This window comes from Dermacentor andersoni, chromosome 1, assembly GCF_023375885.2.
Source record: "Dermacentor andersoni chromosome 1, qqDerAnde1_hic_scaffold, whole genome shotgun sequence".
NCBI classification, from domain to species: Eukaryota; Metazoa; Arthropoda; class Arachnida; order Ixodida; family Ixodidae; genus Dermacentor; species Dermacentor andersoni.
The window spans coordinates 1,094,424-1,116,663 of NC_092814.1; the positions used below are offsets into that span (position 1 = coordinate 1,094,424).

General features: G+C 44.6%; 1 protein-coding gene across 9 annotated transcripts in view; it reads right to left on the bottom strand.

The window, feature by feature from the left end:
• Window positions 1–16,997, bottom strand: part of LOC126543811 (RCC1 domain-containing protein 1-like) — a 123,447-nt gene extending 106,450 nt beyond the window's left edge. Inside the window, exons 1-2 of one of the 9 annotated variants that reach the window (XM_072286039.1) lie at window positions 16,579–16,936; window positions 3,373–3,483 (exon numbers count right to left, since the gene is read on the bottom strand). In XM_072286039.1, the coding sequence (XP_072142140.1) occupies window positions 3,373–3,483; window positions 16,579–16,717 (250 nt within the window). In that variant the 5' untranslated portion in view covers window positions 16,718–16,936. Of the gene's footprint in view, window positions 1–3,372; window positions 3,484–16,578; window positions 16,937–16,956 lie in introns of those variants that run through there. The other 8 variants (XM_072286042.1, XM_072286040.1, XM_072286037.1 and 5 more) reach the window with 8 other exon arrangements.
• Window positions 16,998–22,240: the final 5,243 nt, after the last annotated feature.

A 22,240-nucleotide genomic window follows, 5' to 3' on the forward strand; every position in this document is an offset into this window, starting at 1 on the left:
GTCCAGACATGCGAGGCTTGCCAGAAAGTGGAAGTCACGAAACGAGGAAAGCACCTACGAAGTTGGTTCCTGTAATCACTGAAACCTTCAAATGCTTAGTGGTCGATGTGGTGGGACCCCTTCCCCTGACAAGTTCAGGGTACGAATACATTTTAACAATGATTCGCCCCCCAACCGAATTTCCAGAGGCCACTCCCCTAAAATAAATCAATTCAGTTGAGGTAGTTGAAGCCTTATACTCTCGGTATTTTCCTGATCAGGTTTCCCGTCTGAGCTACAAAGCTAAATGCTATGTTCATTTGTACGCGGAGCATTTCGGAGTGCTGAAACCACAGCGTGCAAGCGGACATGTCACGTGATATTTTTTTTCGTATTTCACAGGCATCTGCAGTAGGTGGAAAAACACTAATGCCTAAAATAAAGTTAGAACTGTCTAATCGGATGTTTTGCAAAGCAGTCTACAACTTTCTAACTGGAATTTTTTGCCTAACTTCGCTGGTTCCAAAGATGGTTAATTAGTCTTGACTAATTATGCAGGTACATTGAGGCACTGTGTACACAATTGCGTGCGCCAAGGTTGTGCATCAACAGCAAATACATTGATGAAAGTAATGACATTTAAAATATGTCACATACATCTTAAAACACTTCCGATTGGAATTTAGAATTATGCTGCAAGTTTAAATAACATTCAAAATGTTCTAGTAAAATGAATGGGAAAGTAGATGGTTGGATATTTTTACTCAGTGTGATTATGTGTAGAACTTAGGTTGAACAACGCGAATAAAACAAAGACACGAGGAAACAAATACCATAGACAAACGCTGACTGCCAACTGGAAGTTTATTTGAAATTCTCCAGCCATTTTATACCTTTTCCAGCATAGGTATGCGTACGCCAGTCGCAAACACATCGGCAAAATCAGCTACGTCATAATCTTTCATGCAAAAAAAGCTATTTATTTTCCCGACAAGGCAAGAGTGCTTACACATTTATCTCCTTCCTTTCTAATGTAAAAAGCCTCTATTATTTCCCTTTCCGTCTCCCTATGAGTTTTGTTTTTTCAAATATGGGAGTGCAGGGACACTTGTTACAATGTCCTGCTAAATGACTCCCAGAGCCATTCTTTAGGTTACTGCTGTGCTGACAAGCTCTGTCATTGAAACAGTATGTTGTATGCAGCGGGTTCACTCCTTTCACTGTGTTTCACAATTCATTGTGCAAGGCTCAGTTTTTAAGTGATTGTATAGCTGCTTTTCAAGCCAGCTAGACATGGAATGGTTGATGCTCTCACATGTGATGTTCTTGTACAAGTTTTTGCATGGAGTCCACATTCTCTAAACGTGACAAAATACACTAAAAGATGGAAAACTTAATCTATTTTAGAGCTGTACACTTTTTATGATTCTGAAACTCTTCAAAACGCGACTGAAGTAAGTTTTAAATCAACAGAATCAGTTATTGCCTAAAAGGGATAAGAAGAATACAAAAATAGTGCAACTTACTCCATACAATAGTATTTGGTCGCATCGTCTTAGAGTGCATCGGCATATTTTTAAACTCTGACTAAAGTTAGCTGGGACACCCTGCACAAAGTCCCAAGTACTCATAATTAGATACTTCGGAAAGAAGTATATTTTAAACATTGCACCTAAAATGCAATGGAATTTTCTTATGAGTAATCTTTATAAAGACAGTTTTATCAAGATTATTAACCATTTTCCATTTCTTTGCACCAGGAGGCTACCTTATGAAATGCCCGATTCAACAGCAACTGATCGGATGTACTGTCAACTTCGGAGTATAAAATACGACCGGCTTAAAGCTTGACCTTAACAGAAATTTGAATCACAATATCATTACTAAACAAAAGAAACAACAAGGAACCAAGTACTGAGCCCTGGGGAACACCAGAATCAACCAATGTTTTGAACAACAACCATAACAAGCAACAAATTGTTCTCTTTTAGTTAGGTGCGAAGAAAGCCAACCCACCAATATTTTATTTGCAGTGTGTTCAATGGGGCTGGTTGGTTCATCTTTAGAATAAAAACAGGAACAGCGGAACACAGGACAAGTGAGTAAACAGGACAGGGCGCTCTGTCCTGTTTACTCGCTCGTACTGAGTTGCACTGTTCCTGTTTTTATTCTAAATATTTTATTGTTAAGTACCTTGTCTAATTTGAAGATTAATTCTTTTTGTGAGACCTTATCAAAAGCTTTGGAGAAATCCATAAAAATAGCATCTATTTGTTTGCCATGGTTGATGGATTTCGCAAACGCATGTAAGATTTCTACGAGCTGTGTGCAGATTGAAAAACCTTTTCTGAATCCGTGCTGATACCTAGTTAGGAAGTTGTGTTCATAAAGAAATTCAAGGCTATGATTGCGTATTATATGTTCTATATGTTGCGAGAGGTCGACATTAATGAAATTGGTCAATAGTTTGCAACGTGGTTTTCGTCTCTTTATGTATTGGTTTAATTCTGGCAGTTACCCAATTGTGTGGCAGTTCACCCTCGTGTGATGATTTATGAAATAAAACACAAATACTTAGAGACCCATTCTGCATATCTTTTTAAAAAACCATTAGGGATGCTATCAGACCCAGGAGATTTTTTTTCATATCGAAAGTTTTAGTAGCATGTTTAATCTACCGCCCTCCGAGATAACATCCGACATAGGGGCTAAGGAGACACTGAGAGTTGGCAAGATACCACTGTCGCTTGTGTAAACAGATTTAAAGTGTTCATTAAAAAGGTTCACAATAGACTGACTCACAGATCTCTTTGTCATTACTATAAAAGATTTCACATTCACTGGGCTTTGGGGAAATTGTTCTCCAAAACTTTTCTGGTGAGGCAGTTATGAAGTTGGGTAATGACTTACCAATTGTTTACTTCGGATGCGTTTTGCTCGTCTGTTTTGAATTTATGATTAACCCCATTATTGCTGTGTTTCAATGCACTCTCTATCTCTCAATAACCGTGGCTTTCTTGGGAAAGAGAAACAAAACCGTTAGGCATTAGGTTGGTTAAAACACACATTGAAGTTGGTTTTCTTTGTTCTGTTAATTCTCTGGAATCTCGAATGACGGCTGCAGGTATGATTCTAATAAGGTTTCATTTGAAGAATGTGTGAACCGGGCAGTTCTCACGCTAAGTTTGGTGCTCTCTGTGCTACAGCCCTGCTGTGCTGTCAAGCACCTGGAAGACCAATTTCAAAGTGCTTGAGAGCAGGTAAGCTCAAGCACTTAGAACCTGTCTGGGTCTACCGTGATGCGCTTCAACAGCCGCAACAATTGCCATTGCTAGGGAACATCCCATCAGTGTGTATATCGCCACAGACACCCTTAGAAATCATCTTCCTCACCTTTCCCGACCCCAGTCTCAACGCTTTGCTTCTCTCTCAGAAAGTAGACCAGATGCAACTTTTTCAGGCATTGTAATCTCGTACCATCCTCTCTTCCATCCAATTTCAGGCCTGCAACAAGACCACCCAGTCTTTTGCGGTGTCTCAAGCAGCCACAAGTGTGGCTTTCCATTCCAGGAGTTGGAAAGAAGTCCGACTGGCCTACTCGTGCCCTGAATAAAGCTGCTCTACATCTACTGCATGATTCATACTCCAATCGGGTTCACATTTATACAGATGGCTCTTCGACTCTAACTAGCTCTACTAGTGCGGTAGTCATTCTGTCGATATCAATCTGCAAGAAGTTCAAGATCAGCTGCATCACAACATCAACAGGGTCCAAACTTTCTGCCCTCCATAGCGCAGTGCTATATGTGCAGCAACAGTCACCAAATCACTGGGCTATATCTGTGACTCAAAGGCAGCCCTGCAATCACTCTTATCAGCACTGCACTGCAGCCCACATGAACAATTGGAAGCAGAGATACAATTACGCTACCATCAAGTGCTGGACAGAGGCCACGACATTGTATTTCAGTGGCTACCTAGGCACTGCAACATTGCTGGCAATGAAAGTGCTGACAAAGCTGCCTGTGAAGCACATGGTGAATGTGAAATCACCTTGATACCATTGTTGAGAATGGATGCAGTGTGGCACATCAGCGGTCATTATTATTACTCTAAGGAAATGTAACACACCGGAGTTCACTAACCGGCACCTATAATGCCATGGACCCGCATATGAGATTACACCTTTTACCTGGTGATAACTGACAGGGAGAAATGCTACCGTGCCGCCTATGAGTAGAAGTTTTTTTCACAAACACCTACTCCTTCCTAATTGGAATGGCGGGCAGTCCCAATTGCAGCACATGTGATTTCAAAGAAACGGCCAAACATCTCCTGTGTGACTACTCCACATGCGAAGATGAAAGGAGTGCTCTTCGGACAGCTTTGGGGCACTTAGACGACAGGCCCTTCACAAAGGAGATCTTGGGACCATGGTCTCATGCGTCTGCTATGTGCAAGGCCACAAAGGCGCTTGTGTATTTCTTGAAATGCACCAGCCTGTATGACCGCCTGTGAGTGACTTAGCAATGAATGCTTGTGCGTGTAACAGTGCAAACTGTGAACATTTTTCTTCCTTCTCTTTCAATCCCCTTTACCCCTTCCCCAGTGCAGAGTAGCCTACCGAGCTTAGCCTGGTTAACCGCCCTGCCTTTCCCTTATGACTTCTCTCTTTCTAATTGGTGCTCTCTGTTTGTTGTGCCTTGGGCTTGGCATGGTTTAATTCCAAAGGCATCACCTGTCAGGCCTTAGACTAAACGGGGAAACGAGGCAAAGGCACAGGGTCGACCGGCCTCTTCAAGGTGCTTGGATGCTGCAATCCCTTCAAAACCTCCGGTGGCGGCAGACAGGCTGTTATGACCGGCATGGAATTCTACCTCTAAAATGTGGGAAATGTTCCAGCTCGCTTTCCCATGTCAAGGTAATTGCCCTCATCACCGAGAACGCATCACCCCTATGACCCCTGCCACATCCTGAGCTGACACGGGTAACCAGCAGGCCACGAAGGGGAGGAGACCATCGACTTCACAACTTGACAAGGGGACTCAAGACTGTGCTGAACACACAGGCACTGGCACTTCCATGGGTGCAACCACAGCACACTTCGACTACCAAGAGACCATGAGAAGTGAATGACCCCTTCGGTGGGGACCTCTCCATCTATTGTAGCGGCAGTGCACGAGGGGTTATTTGAGGCCATCCTAGCCCGCGTGTTAGGCAAAACTGCTCACGACTCTGATAAGTCACAACCATGCACCAATAAATTAAATACATTCTTTCTATTTTTCATCGTCACAATGCCTGCCTTCGTCACCATCTTCTGATTCTTGCGGTGATGACCCACCTCACTCGGTCAAGATCATATCAGCGCCGTCCATTGAAAATTGCACTATCTTGCTAAGCAGAAGGCTGTCCAACTTTTCGAGGAGGTCAACCGCTCTGATGTGACCGAAGAATGACGAAGTATTCGGCTATCACCTCGACATTGTTCCAGAGCCACACATAGATATCCAGATGTTTCTTCTGTAGTTGCTCGTTCACCTCTTCATCAAAAAGCACAATAAAGTGCTCCAACTTTTCAACCATATCTTGCACTTGCGAAGCAGGAAATGGCCACAGGCCATGACAGGCAATGTAAGCGCACTTTTTCTTTCCGCAAGTGAAGCTCCTAGGTATTTCAGTGTCACCAATAATTTTCCTGAAAAGTTGCACGTCTCTACACGAGTTGTACAAGTAATGCAATGACATAGTTTTCAGGGTCCATAGAAATTCAGCTTCAATGACTGTGTCATGCTTCCTACAGTCCAAGTCAAGCATTACACTACGAAAAGGTACTACTTGCCAACTCACTTTGGCTTGTGGCCGCTTCTGATGTAGCTTCTAATGCCTGAAGGTAATTGACAACAGAAGGGCTGAACGCAGCCACCACAGCTCCTGATCGATGCTTTGCTCTGTGGAGATGCTCGCCTCTCATTCATCCCTTGATGTTGTTTTTCCCGCATAGCTCTCGTATCCTGCAATCTGACTTCTCTGTGTAGCTGAGCGCCAGCAGCGAGCAGTGTGGTTGCAGATTAGCCTGAGAGATGGCGCGAGTGTTCCGCTGCTAATCGTACCTAAATGGAGGGGCAAAAGGGAGTATGTTGTTCCCCTTTGCCTTGAGGTCGGCGGCATACGCAGTCGTCGGTCGTCTCGCCCACAGGCCGACACTTTGCAGGACCATCCCGAGAAAGGCTTCGGAGTGGGACACCGGGATGGACGAGCACAATTGTTTTAATGCGCCACTGTTCGCGTGACCGTACACACGAATGATTAGGCATTGGTGCCCAGCACGGGGGCGAACATATTCGCTTGCTATCCGGTTGCCGCGAGTTGAACATCCTCTATTTGTAGCGCGCTCATCAGAATGTTCTATGGGTAAGAATTGGGCTAGCAGGCATTAGTGTATGAAAGGTGCAATAAATGCCCTTTTGGTTGTTTGCACTACTGTGTTGCCATTCCTTTGCCCCAAGAGCTTGTGTGAGATCCCACAGCACTTTTTGCATTGCTCTTCAAAGTAGATTCCCCCATTAAGGTGACGTCGATCTTACAGGAGAGTAAACATTTCGATCGGCAAGGGTCACTCACATCCGGTCTCACCCATTGGTGGTAGTCTCCATGTTGCAGGCAAAAGGACTGTAAATTGCACTTTCCACCTGGCATATGTAGGCGCCAAAAGAGAGCACCTTGCAAAAATTCAATTCAGATGCACCTGTTTGCTGATGACTGTGTCGTGTACACAGTTGTACACAACCAAGAAGACCAGATAGAACTTCATAATTCACTACAAACAATTTACTCTTGGTGCAACACTTGGGGCATGAAACTGAACACATCAAAAACACATTACATGTCTTTCACAAATAAGAAACTCCCCCTTAACTTTACATATTCGATCGGAAGGTCAACAATCAACAAAAGCGACCAGGTAAAATACCTAGGCATTAAACTCACACCTAACCTTAACTGGGAGCCTCATATTTCGACCATGTGTCAAAAAGCCATAGGCAAACTATCCTTTTTAAGAAGGAAACTGCACGCAGCACCACCACACCTCAAACTAAATACGTAAAAAACACTAATAAAACCATGCCTAGAATACGCTGATTTAATCTGGAGCCCTCATCAAAAATGCCTTATAAATAAAATAGAACGCATACAAAAATTAGCAATTAGGTTTGTATATTCGGACTACAAAAGGCAGTCCAGTATCTCAGGTCTGCTAGCAAGGGTAAACCTAAAATACCTCTCGCAGAGAAGAGCAATTTAGCGACTAAAATTCATTTATCAATTATACCATGGTCATTTCCAGATAGCACATTCTCATTACCTGCAAGATCCTCCAAAACACTCAACCAGACTAAATCATTCCAAAACAATCCATCTTCCCCCGAGTCGTGTTAATGTTCACAAGCATTCCTTTTTTCAGTCGGCCATTTCCCAGTGGAACAAGTTAACTAACGATATTGTGTGTTGCAATAACATCGACTCTTTTATTAACCGCATTCGGTGTATTGACTTATCATCATGATTTTTTTTCATTGCATTTCTGTACCACTCCTGCACGGGCCGTGAAGGGCCTGCAGTATATTAAAAAAAAACTTGGCAGCACAGTCGCAAGTTTCGCTTTTGGAAGCCCTGTGCTGCATAGCTAGATATCGCAGCTGCCGCAGGGTGCCACGACAAGCCCTATTGCCATGGGAACGCTGGGATGACTGTGTTGGCCTTGGTAACTCTGCCGCTTCTGTGATGATGATGATTTAATGGCATCCCCTTTGAAATGGGGCGATGACAAATGGTCACCTAGCCTGCTTCATTTAATCAGGTATACTAATACATGTTTTTTTATCTAGCATTTTTGCTACATCTCCTTAAAGTCTCTTTCCCTTAAAATCTACCTTGTACCACTATGGCTGTCAGAGATCAGGTCGCATCAATCTCTTTGCTTTTTTTTCCACCGATACTTAAACGTCTCTTGCTTATCTCGAATGCTGACCAGTTGACACTTCCGTCCACTTTAAACCCAAACGCTTCTGCAATGTGTATGTTATCTACGGTTCTTATTGGGTGAATCCTTTCGCATTCCATTAGGATGTGCTGAGTGGTCTCCGGATTTTTGCTGCAGCATACACATGCCTCATCTAGTTCCGAATATTTGCTCCAGTATGTTTTGTCCTTAGGCAACTGGCTCGAGCCTCAAATAGCAATGCACTGCTCTTTGTGTTATCAAACAGATTTTTCCTTCTAATTTCTTTCATATTCTTGTCAATCTCCATGGTTCTTTTCGTTTCCCTTATTTGCATCCAGTTAACTGTCTCCGTTTCTCTCACTTTTTTTCTGATGACTCTTGGCTGTACAGTTAGTTTTAATTACCCTGTAGTTGGTTGCCAACTTTCTTGACCGCTTCCTCCATTCTGTGTCCACGCTTTTCAAGTAGATATTTGTACACTTTAGCTGCCCATTTATTTTCATCGATGTTCCCGAGTCTTTCTTCAAAACTAAGTTCTGTGCTTCTCCGATTTCAAAGGAGGACCAACCCATGTCACCCTGCACTGCCTCATTTGTGGGTTTACCGTGGGCTCCCACAGCCAGCCAGCCTACCGATCGTAGGTTAACTTCCGACGCTGACAAGATATCCGATTTTAAGCATGGAATGGCATTTGCAAACGTTTGCGCTGGCACAATTACTCCTCTTCAGATTCCACACACCACCTCATACTTATTGTGGCCCCACAGTGCTCTGTGTTTCAATACTGCAGCATTCCGCTTCCCCTTTATTTTCAGATTCTCTTGGTGGGTGCTTGAGTAAGTCTTTCCTTCGTTTATGTATATGCTGAGGTATTTATATTGCTTAACTATGGGTATGACTTGCTGTTCAATTGACACCACGTATTACTTGTCTCTTCCTTAAAGATCACAATTCCCGATTTCTCTGTGCCAAACTTGAGGCCTAGATTTGTCACTGCACTGCCACATATATTTGCAAGTGCCTGTAAATCTTTTATTGTCCACTATGTAGTAGCACTATGTCGTCCGCATACATCAGTCCAGGGAGCTTCTGTTGTACCATTTGTCCATTACTCAAGTGCGATAAATCAAACCCTAATTCACTGTTTTCCAGTAGTCCTTCGATGCCCCTAACATAAAGCATGAACAACAATGGAGACAGAGGACATCCTCGCTTCAGTCCTTGGTGAATTCCCACTACTTCATTCCCTTTTTGACACAAGTAATTTTTGTGGCACAGGTAATTAGAGGCATCCATTAGCAGGACGCAAAAGCAACTCCGCTGCCCTTCCTCACAACTCATTATTTTCTTCGCAACACTTTTGCTTATCTTCGCAGACGACCCACCGGCAGGCTGGTGCCTGCTTTTAAGTCGAGAAGTTTCAGTTTCTGGCCGTTAACGAAAACCAAGCGTTGGCCAGTGTGGGCAGACACGCAATCTTCGTTCACTGTGTACTTTGTGGACAGCAGTCCCCGTGGTTTTGTGTGCGTCCTACTGTGTGGCACGAGATGCAACCGAAGAGAGAAGGAAAGAAACCTTAATTGGCACAGGCCAGTGTCAATTGCTGCCTGCTTCTGTTCGAAAGAATGTATGGTTTCGACGGCATTTTGCATGTTAATTATCAGCATGGCAAGAAAGTGCCGGTTACATTCAACATGCGATGCACACTGGAAGGGTGAGCCGGCGATATCACACAACCAAAGGCTTTGCGCCGGTTCAGTGTAGAAATATACTTGCTTTGCAGCCCTTGCTCATGCTACAGGTTAACGAGTGGCCACTGCTTGTCGGAAGAATCATGACTTTCAAGGAATACAAGGAACACTGCTCTGCTGAAGGAGTCTCGAGGGTCTCTGAATTGCATTTTTCAAATTCCCAGGTGTTGAAGGTTTTCAAGCGGCTGTACGAACGCTGAAGTCGATACGCAGGCTATTTTCCAGATAGAAACACTCGTCTGTGGTACGAGCCAGTGATAGAGTGCATACGAACCTATCGCCCACTGTTTTTATACTAAAAGGTTCGGATATCTTCCTACAAGCCTGCCTCTGGAAGCACATGAGTGTCATGAAACTATGGGGCGCACGAGCACCCATGGCAATGGTCAGCCAGGTGGCGCCCCACTAATGGATGCTGCACGGTGACTCTGTACCTGGCTGATGGTACCCCTCAAGCCATAATTCAAACAATGACCCTTTTGACCAATGTGGCACTTGGACAGGGGAATCATGCAAACCATAGCCACATGATGGCAAAGCAAATGGCATAATTTTTCACGCAAGCTTCCATGAAGGCATCCACCATGTGGCACATCCTTTATAGTTTTTATGGCACTGAGAATTTTGAAGATACATTGCTGTAGTTCCTGTATGATTAAACATTTAATAATTTGCGATGATTAAGCAGATAAGCAGAGGCTAAATGTGTTGCTGTGTTTAGAAAACTTGGAAAGATTAAGTGTAATAACTACACAATAACATCTGAAACAATGAGATTGTAGTGGCGCTACTATTGCCCCCAAAGCAGGCGAAGAAGAAGAAGAAGATGGGCTCGCAAGCAGGTAGCGCGAACATAGAACACACTAGCGCACTCGACCTGAGTGTCCGCAGTGTTGGCCGCTCCCGAGATCCCGCTGCACCATGGCTGGCCAGCCTAATTAAACCATGGCTATGGCGGCTACCTCTTCGTGCTACTTCCCACAATATTAGACAAATCCGTCACTTAAAAAATCCAAACCATCATTCCCATGCCAGAGTTCCTGCTATACTATGCCAGAGTTCCTGCTAGTAATTTTTGTAAGAAAAAGTATACCTTAATGTCTTGTGACCTATCCTGGTGCACCTACGTCACTGACATTTGCCATTACATCTGTTGATTTTTAACCTACAGTCACACAAGGCACTTGCAATCAAACTTCTCAATCAAAAGTGCGCTATGTGATAATAGTATTGTGCACCTCCAAATCCGCTAGCTTAAGCATCAATTATTAGGCCTAAACTAAAACATGCATCTACCTTACCATGCCACAAGGTTAATCCATTTCAAGTATTCATTAGGTGCGAGCAAGTCATCCCTGAAAAAAGAATTGGCCTTCCATTCTGTACGCATTAAAACATTGCAACCCCATGCTTTTTCTGCAAGTGCTACCACACCTCGCTCTGTCACCATACATCCTCCCCACATCATACATTGAACACTATCCAAGTGGGCCATCATCGCCAAGCACACTTTTTCTGTATTGTTCTCCTATGTTGCTACAAAGTGGAACAATCTGCCTTGCTATAGAAAGTGTTACTGCTCATTTTTCACAGCTTTTCTTTAAGGTACTTATCAGCTCCGCTATTTCTAGTTGATATAATTTGGATTCATGGTAAAGGTTGTAACAGTGCACCCAAGACAAGGACAACAGAAGGAATAAAACGACGACACAGCGCTGCCTCTCAACTGATTTTTATTGAAGATATGTCTAACATGTATATATATAGGAGCCATTTGATAACCATGACATGCACAAGATACAGATATGCGTCGAGGCAACTGTGACAAACTGACACATAATCAAAATTGTCATAAAGAGTGATAGACGGTTCACTGATACACGCTTTGTCCCTAATCTTTATATTGTGAGCTTCGGCGATTTCCCTTGTCAATTGGCTTGCGTGTTTAATAATGACACTAATTTTTCAAAATTCAGGGCGACAACCGCATGACTTGCAATGCTCCGGGAGATGAAGTGGCGCAACCCCTTGAAGAGATAGCTCATGCTCCCGAAGTCGAACATTCACACATCGCTTCGTTTGTCCCACGTACTCTCGACCACAAGATAATGGAATGGCATACACAACCTGCTTAGCAAAAGTGATGTACCTGTTCACACGTTTGACAGTGCATTTTCCCTTCACTTGCTTTTCCTTCAGCAAATTATCAAGTAACGGGCATATGCGACTTATTTTATGTTTCGCAGAAAAACGAACATCAATGTTGTATCTTGAACCAACGTTCTTAAGCCCGTGCGCTAGCTTGTGTACATACGGTACAACTGCGTTTTTCCTTTTTTCTTCTAATTTAGTTTGAATACCTTGGTCATTTATGCTCTTGAGGCCGCAAACCATACTTTCATTCACAGATTAAATGATCGCTTCGGGGTAACCAGCGTCCAGTAAACAAGTAACCTGATTGGAAAAAGCAGTCTTCGTCATAAGAAAACACGACTTTTTTAATGCAGCATTCAGGATAGACTTCGCTATAGCCCGCTTCACTACTTTGGAATGACCGGACTTATAGTTCAAAATGGGCTTAACTGACCTGGAACCATATTTCCAGCACACATGATTTTTACAAAAAATTATTTTCAGGTCAAGAAACTGCAGTTGATAGTCCTTAGAGACTTCGAAAGTAAAATTAAGGCCCATGGCGTGCTGCCTGAATAACATTAAAATTTCATCGACACCTTCGGCGTGAATGTCTCCGGTAAAAAATATAACGAAATCATCAACATAGCGAAAAACCCTATTGGAAAGTTTAGCAAGGTGGCCCTCTAATTGCCTATCAATATAACCTAGAAAAATGTCACTAATGATAGGAGCTACGCACGAGCCAATGCATACCCCCGATTTTTGTATATACAGACCCCATTTCCATGAAACAAAGGTAGATCTCAAGTAAAAGGAAAGTTCAAGAAAGGCTTCTACTGAGATACCGCAACCATTGATGAAGGCTTGTTCGTCATTGTCTCGCACTTGTGCATGTCATGTTGTGCATGTCATGTCATGTCTTGTGCATGTCATGGTTATCAAATGGCTCCTATATATATATATGTTAGACATATCTTCAATAAAAATCAGTTGAGAGTCAGCGCTGTGTGGTCGTTTTATTCCTTCTGTTGTCCTTATCTTGGGTGCGCTGTTACAACCCTTACCATGAATCCCAACCAACTGGCCCAACTTGCCGTTCTGATGCAATATAATTTGGGCCTGTGTATGTGTTTTCCATATATTTATACATTTGCCTCATGTCTTTATGCATGCATGTACTTAATACTAATGCAATTATGTACTGATTATTCCCCCCCTTATGTAAAACCCCATCAAGGTATCTCCAAGGTCTCTCTTAGAAGCGCTTAAGCACTGTCAAGCTTCCGTTGACGTGGAACTTAAAACAGCTCTCAGCCAGAGTACCCGCCATCGAAGCCGACGCCGTTGCCTTAAAAACGAACCCTGTGGCTACACCGTTTGAATCGGCAGATAGTACGGATAAACTTTTTTTGGCAAACTGAAAACTATCGAACGTTGCGACAATGCCGAAAACAGACTATGTCGTTCAAATCTGTTATTCCTTGGAATTCTCAATAACCTGTCAGAATCTTGGTCCACGTCTGAGGGCCATGCAATCGATTTATGCTCGAAATACCTTTAAATCTCGTTAGCATCTCGCCAAATCGACTGAGCGCACCGCCTAGGTCGATATCACGACCAAAAATGTAAACCTATCATCGTCAAGTTTGCATTTTTCAAAGATAAGCAGCGCATGATAGAAAAGGGTTTCAAGATCAAAGATAGCCCATACGCCATACGCGAGGATTTTTCTCTGCAAACAGTTGTAGCTAGAAAGAAGCTACTGGAGTTTTTGCAAGATCAAAAAACACCACATGCAAGCTCACTGTTGACCGAAAGCGAATATATGTACATATATAGTAGTGTATATGTACAATGCCACAGCCGATAATGTAAGGCAATTACCCCGATAGCTAGTGCGGCCCTCTAAACAATGCCCACCCGTTAAACCCTTAATGTCACGCGCAGCCGCAATAACAAAGTTATCTGTGTCATTTACTAATGTACGAAGCCTCATTCCAAAGTGGACAGAACTATGTTCCTATTTAGATAATAGTGACTGCAACATTTTACTTACTGCTAACAGAAACCTGGCTTCACACAGATATTGTGAACTCTGAAGTACAAGGGGACACAGATGAATATACCATATATCGGAAAGGCCGAGATAGTAGATAAGGTAGAGGCGTGCTCATCACTGTAAAAAACACTTTTCCAGTTTCCTTGTTGATGTCAGCAGCCCATTGTAAATTCTATGGATCTGCATTGCATCACCTGCTTCTCAATCTCTCTTCGGTGTGTGCTACCGGTTGCCAGATAATTCTGTGTCCTTTGTTGCCGATCTTTACAATAACCTTGCCTTTATCCGACAAATTTCCCAAAGCTACAATCAACTTTCTGGATGACTTCAATTACCCTCACGCGGATTGGACCAACCTAACATCACGCTCAAGTACCACTCGCGATTTCATTCAATTGACCCTCGACTTCTCACTTACTCAACTTGTTTACGAAGCCACATGTCAAGCGAACACTTCAGATATTTTGACATCTGCGCCCAATAATGTAACCTCTTTACAGTATAGCACTGGGTTTAGTGACCACCTGCTTTTGTCTGCTGTACTCGAGATACCTGCCTGTTCGTATAAAATTGTACAAAAACATATTCTCAACAAAGCAAACTTTGATGCTATTAACCAGGGCCTTGAGATCTTTTGCAAATTCTTCCTTCAATCATTCTCCTCTCGCTCAGTGACAGAGAACTGGTCCATTTTCCAGCAAAAACTAACGGATTTGGTTCATGCGCACATACCACGTATCTCGTTTAAAACAAACCTATCTAAACCATGGTTCTACAGATTGCTAAGCGCAACGAAAAATAAAAATAAACAGCTCTTTAAGATGGCAAAGCTCAGGGGCATGCCCCAGTCTTGTATGAAACACCAGGCTATGGAAAAAGAGAACTGCAGTGCTCTTTGCACCGCCAAGCACAAATTTATGCTATGTGGCCTTCAATCGCTTATTAAAAATAACGCTAGAAAGTTTTGAAAATCAATTTCTCCCACCAACATTACCGTTGAGATCATTTCACTGGTGGATAAAGCATAGAGTTTATCACAAACAGCGTGATAAACATGAGGAGAATGACTTTAGGTTGCAGGTTGGTGATGTGTTAAATTTGCAGATACGCGATTTTCTTGTCTAATAACTGGATGGATGGTGAACTGATGCATTAAGGACCATGTTGGATAATGGCAGGTCCCTCGATAATTTCATGTGTGCGCTGGTTAGCATGCTTTTGGATGATGGTGACATTTATGAAATGGGGGATGCATTCACACGAGCTGCCGTGCAGAACAAGATTGCTGCTATATTTTTTGTTTTATGTTGTTGGCATGCTCCCGAAGGCGATCACTGAGGCAGCGTCCCGTCTTTCCTATGTAGGAGTGCCTCCATCTCAAGGGTATTTCATAATTGACTCCATCGTCTCAGGTGACCCTTCTGCATAAGGCGTTCAGCTTGCCTGGGGCTTGCCCCCACAAGAAAAAGGTTGCGACAAGAAGCGTCAAGCACTGTTCACCAGCTGCATCATTGGAGTCATTTATGAAATATTGAGGTGCGGGCGCTCCAACATAGGACGGACGGGATGCTGCCTCAATGATCACCTCCGGCAGCACGCCAACAACATAAAACAAAAAATATAGCAAGAATCTTCCTCTACATTGCAGGTTGTGTCAATGCATCCCCCATTTCAGAAAAGCCACAGTCATCCAAAAGCATGCTGACCAGCGCACGTGAAATTGTCGAGGCACTTGCCATTATCCAATGTGGTCCTTCATGCATTCATTAGTTCCCCATACATGACAAGGAAATCGCGTATCTGTAAATATAACACATATCCGCCCACCTGCAACCTCAAGTCATTCTTCTCATGTTTATCAAGCCATTGATGTTTCACTCTTACTTTGCTGCTTCACTTCACTCTTACTCTTCACTCTTACTTTCACTCTATTCTGCACTCGCGCAATAATCTGTTGCAAGTCAGCGCCTGTGTCGTGCGCACCTTTTCATGTCCCGTTTTCACGCTTTTTGCTGAAGTATGTGTTTGTGCCAACAATCCCGGCTAGTCTTCTGCGTTTTAAGATACGTTGCGGTTTCTATTGAAAGTGTCAACGGAGACCGCGTAGCACTGGCACATATACCTTTAACTAATGTTCCTTTGAAAATTCTACGCTCCTTAACTTTAAACGTTAGCCCTGTGTCAATCCTTGCAAAGATTTCAGTAAGGTTGGCTAGGAACAACCGATGTCGCGCCAAGCATTTTTTGTGCCATTGAGCAGTACCGGCTCGATGCCCGTGTGACGGGCCGTACCAGAAAACTGTATTGCGCAAAGGCTGTTTCGGCGTTGTTGATGCATCCGTTCGAAGGCTGGAGCGACAATGATTAGTTTTCGCACCGTCATCTCAGATTACGGTTTCTATTTGCGTGCCGTAAAAGACTGCTTGCTGGTAACCCCGTCGACTGTTCAAAATGAGGGCGCTTATTTGCTGCCTTTACACACTCGCTGTTCTATAGGTTTTAAGACGCAGTAGCTTGACTAGATGTGTACATACATCAGCTGCAAACGCATGTCCATTCGTGACCAACGAATACGCGAGCACACTTTCCCGGCCGAACCTACGCACGTGCTTACCGTACATACTGCTGGTGGATTAGTTCGTGCTCACCTGTGACGAATAGAGCATTTGCCCAGCCAACGTGCACAGACAGCACGGGACCGATATCCTCAGGACACAACCGAAAAGGTTTCGCAGGAACACAGGTGAAGCACTCGAATTTGTCAAAACCGAAGTAGCGGTACAACATACTTCTGTCAGTTCTACAGTTCTGAGCGAACCTCCTAATTCAAGATATTTATATATGCATGTAATAAGGTAAAATTTTGAAACCAACGACAAACCATGACAAACTACATGGCCAGTGAATCGTCACCGACTTTCATTTGCCCACCAGATTAGACAAGCGCCGTGACTGGTGACGAGCACATCAAAATTGGATTTACCCGCCCTTTTTGCGCATGCGTGAGGTGCAATGGTTATGCACACCTGCAGCTGAACATCGCCCCCGAGTGCTCTGTGGTCGCTGCGCATGCGTTAGCTGAGAGAAAGTGAGAAAGGAGGATAAGTTTGCTTTACCAGATGTGACGTCACATTGTTGTTTATTTTCGCTTTTATGAAATAACTACTCTCGAACTCAGACGGCGTGGCTCGCGTCTCGTTCGCGCGAGTACCGTATGGGCACGTTGCAAGTGCTAGGCGGCGCCCTGTCTTTCCGACCCCTAGCGCCATCTGACGAATAGTTGCGCGAATGTGGTAGGATTACTCACGGCGTCAGCAGCCCGCGCTGCGTGTTTGGCGTCCTGTCAAACGGTAGCGATGGCGCGAAACAGCGTGCCGATATTAATTTTAACCGGGTTTCGGGAATTACAAGATCTGCATAGTTTTTTTAGGGAAAAGAATTTAGAGAAAGGAAGTCGTCTATTTGAAGTGGGGCACGTCTACGGCGTGAGCGAAGTGCTGAAATCGCACTGATCGGAAGTGACTGCTAGGTTTATTCCGCAAACGAAAAATAATGCACCAGAGAGATGCGTGAAGCTCAGCTTAAGTTACTTCGTTATCTATGGTGTTGACGCATGAAATTATAGGCGACAATGATTCTTGAAGATCGGCGACAGCAGACAAATCCTAGCGGGGAGCTGCGATTGCCGTGCTGGTATCGCAGGGAAGTGCAAGGACGCCGCGGTAGTTTCCCTGTACATACAGGACGGCAAATACGAATCCAAAACATCTCATCCAAGAACGTGGGGCGTACGAACGACTCTTAAGACCTACCAGAGGTATTCTAACGTTGCTCTCCCCAAACACAAAAAAAGGGGATGAACTTACCAGTTGTTAGACTACGCTGGGAAAATATTTTCGCCCAAGTTACTGGAAGTGCGATACTTTTATGTTGCGATTTTTCAGTGCGTGTAAAGGAGGTTCCAATAAACCACGTTGTCAAAAATTTTGGTGATCTCATCTGCCCCTTCGTTGATATGCTGGGCGCAGAAGGGTGTATGCCAGCTCAGCCGGCTGCAACCCATCCTTAAATCTCTCAGCAAGCCCTAGCGCTGTTTGAATGGGAGAGGATTGGGAAAGAGTTCCACAGCTTTAGCAGTTTTACTGCGGTATAGTGTGGGAACAAACTACTTTGTTTGTTGCATATCCCGGTACGCACTGCAGGCAGTGACGTAGCAAGGGGGGGGGGGGGGCGTGGGCTCCGGGTGCAAGGGGCCAGCGGGGGGGGGGGGGGGTGTCATATACGTCTGGAGACACGCGGAAATTGTTGATATCCTCGCCTTCCTCGAATAAACCCGGGGGAGGGGGGGGGACAGAAGACCTATGGGCCCCGGGTGCCAAACGACCTAGCTACGCCACTGACTGCAGGTGTCCCGTTGCTGCCATCATTGCTGTAAAAGCAAAGAATTCAGCGTTATAACGCACTTGGCATAACGCCGGAACATAAAACAGCTTATGCCGTCGGACGAGCGCTATCCAGTGTTGACGCCGCTCTGGTTCATATGGTCGGCTTGGAAACCTGTAAAACTTTGTTCCTCGTGAGTTGGTGTACGTGCTGTTGCAGCCCACTACTCAACAGCTCGGGCTGCACTTCGGCATTGCTCAGAAAAGGCAACAGCTACGCGCGAAACAGTGCACATACAGGCTTTCCGAACCCAAGCGAGCCGGTCGTATCCTGCCGGTTCCGCGCTCGCCGCCGCGAGGGGCGCCCTAGTAGGCGCGGGAACTACGTGCGCAACCTGCCTATGCACGTGTGTGCATGTGGTGGCCCGCTTTTTGTTTTTGGCGAATGCTTGGAAGTAAGTTGCGGACGCTGCGGTGAGCCAGGGCTTGATGACATTTGTTGCCCAGCTGCTGGTACTACCGCGACGTACTTGGAGCAACGGTAAGTGTCGTGCGATTACCCGGCCTCTTGCTGACTCGTAAAAAACAGGTTGCACATTCGAGCTGTGGTCGATGTGACCTCGAAATTCGAAGGAACACGAAACGGTTGTCGCAGGTTCCGCAGTGATCGCAGGATAATTGATTCGTTCGTGCCTTCAACAATTACTACTGCAGTTCCTACGCGTTGCACCGATGTAAAAAAAAAAAAAACTGCGACAGCTTCCACGCGCCAGCAATGCATGCACTCAACTAATGTGGATGTCGTTCTGTGACATTTATCGCGTCCTTAAGTCTATTTTTCCGACCGTTTTTTCGTAGGCGCCGCCATATTGTGAACGCAGTGGCGCCGCCTATGAGCAGCGCCATACTGGCTTGGGTGAAAGCGGTCTTTTGCATGGCAGGTATACGCCAGGCGGTAGGTTCTGGCGTTTGTTTTCGCGGTCGTGCGGTCTGTTTAGTATGACGTGCGTCTTCTACGTGGTAAACGGTTCTGTGAGACGTGCTGGAGTGGTTTAAGGCGTCATGGCCGGAATTTCTGCTGGCGTTGAGGTGTACAGAACACGCCGCGCGATGTGTGCTCGCATATTTGAGCCTACAATCAGCCTCGGAGATCAATTGTGTATTTCTATATGTTCCAATCACTAATGTGACCTTATTGCAGTATCATCCTCTATTTCTAAGCTGCGGTTTAGAAGCCTTAAAGCATACGCGACGATCGTAACAGCATGGGTACTGTTCTGCTACGAAAGGAACTGTGCTGTTTGACAAGCGTTCAAACTATTCACTGCAGGTTACATTGCGTGACTACTTGGTTGGATGGGTGAGGTTTCCACCCATGAATAAAATAGTTTTGGCTAGTAATAGCAGCATACCTTACAGTCTGAATTAAGCTTGTACAACAAAGCGACCGTTTACGAACTGCGCGAGCGTCCTAAGCAGTAGTAGATGCTGGATTACAGATATCTCTGTTCTATATAGCGCATGGTCCAAGCATACGGCATCAGCGGGTATATATTTACAAACGTTGTGCGGCGTTAGCCCGTTTTCTCGTGCTTTTTAGAGAAAGAGGATGATAACCGAATTTTTTTTTTTCGGTTGTGTTCGTTCAGTTCTCTACGACTCCCTCACACGTATTACGGAAATTTTGCGCTCGAAAATAGCCATCGCATTCTTTTTATGCGAACCGTCTCATATATTATGGCTGTATACAGGCCAAAAAGGCAATGCCAAAGCACACAGCTTCTATGTGTATCGTGCTGGCTCACCAACCGCAGTGGTCGCTGTGTTGAGAAGCGCCATGGGCCTCATGCAGCAAGGCTAGCGTAGACATATGGTAATTTCAAGCATACTAGACTTGAAATGCGTGAGAACGATGCCAGTGTATCACAAATATTTGATAGCGCCTGCCGCTCAGATGTTTCGTGGTTACCTTAGGTTAGCCGTGCACGAGCATGCGCTCTTATGTTTTATGTTTTACTGCCTACGCCAATCGATCAGACAGTGAGCTGATTTACAATTTAATGTTGGTAATACAGAGACGCCGGTTTTCTTTGTTGAATTAAAATTGATATAAGCAAAATAGTAAACAACACATACACGCATCGCGACTGATAATGCTCGTACACCGCGGCTGATTATGCGTGTCACATTTGTGCGCCCCCAAGACATATTTCTGCCTACAGTAGTTACCGATGCACCGAAAGGCTTCCCTGACGACCTTATATCAACGAACATGGCGTAAATTTCACAAAGTAAGATCTAAAACACCTCGAAATCGTTCCGCAGCACGCGACAGCAATACTTTCAAGCAGCGCCGCGCCGGATCGCCCAAGCCAGAGAGGAGGAAAGGCTCTCCGCGCGCCCTTTCCTCCTCGCCCGATGAAACGGTCTATAGGATGACTACGCTATGCCCCTCTTATTTACCCATGCAGCGCATGGCTGCATTTAATTACCTTTCTCACTGCTCGCACTGCCGCGGTAGGGGCGTCAGAGGCTTTCATTCGTTGCAGTGAGATAACGAAAGCGTATTTCCTTCACTTAAAGCTCCTTTGCGAGCCGTGGAGTTAAATCATACAATGCGTACGTTGTGAGCGAGCTGGTAAGCGAACCCACTTTACTGCTGCTGCGACTATCGCTTTTACGGGAACTTTCAAAATTAAACGTATATTCGAGTGTTGATTGCCGTGCTATCGTTTGTTACCGAAGCTTTCCCTCAAGTCTAAAAATTTTAAGGCAGTTTGTCGTGTGCGTATCATGGCTACGCACGCTTATATCGCCTTCTGTTTCCCTACCACGGGTGCGCTTTAAAACCACGGCGCTGCAGTTTTTGCTTTCCTTCCTTCTTCTCCGCCCTTAAACTGGCTCTCTTAACTACTACACGCAGAAACAAAGCAACAGCGCGTGCATGCAATCCCATAGATGAGATGAATATATATATATATATATATATATATATATATATATATATATATATATATATATATAGAGAGAGAGAGAGAGAGAGAGAGAGAACTATCAGTCATAGCTCTCGTAGTATAGCCCTCTGAGCCGTTTCCTTTTTCTTCTTTTTTCTTTTTTTTTTCTTTTTTCTTTCGAAAGTAGTCCTATTAGGGTTATTATAATTACACGAAGGTATTTCGCCCGCGTCAGCAGCAGTCCTTGAGCTTGTTATTCTGGCGGCTAGCATCCCACGCTATGCGTGCCGCCATCGCACCTGGTTAAGCTTCTCCTAGACGCTAGAGTTACACTATGTCCGCGCAACCTTGAGCGATCGGAAAGCGCGTTTTCCCCGCTTGGCCGGCGGAGAAGGGAGGCTTTGTGTCCGGTCCGCAGAGCCCCCGCCCATCTCAGTAAGGTGCCTGGCGGTGGTCCTGTGCAGACGATGACCTCTCGGTGAGCGCATATTTCCCCCTCATCTTTTAAGAGGTTCAATACTTACAAGCATTTGTCTCGCAAACCATATTTATTTCAAGGAAATTTTCCACGTCTCAATAATTTCTCTCGTCGTATTCGAGTGCTGATTGCCGTGTTAAAGTTTGTAAACGAAGCTTTCCCTCAAGTCTAAATATTTTAAGGCAGTTTTCCTTGTCTCTAAAGCCGCTCGAGTTCTCTCTTCTCCTCGGGCAGCCATTTTTCCAAGAAAGTATGCCTTCCAACCACTCGGAATCATCATTAAGGAGTGCGCAATAGAAGTCGGTGGTAACGCCGTTAAACAGGAAACCAGTAAGCTATCGCAGGAGACGAAAGATCTGATCAAAAAACGCCAATGTATGAAAGTCTCTAACCCTACAGCTAGAATAGAACTGGCAGAACTTTCTAAGTTAATCAACAAGCGTAAGACAGCGGACATAAGGAACTATAATATGGATAGAATTGAACAGGCTCTCAG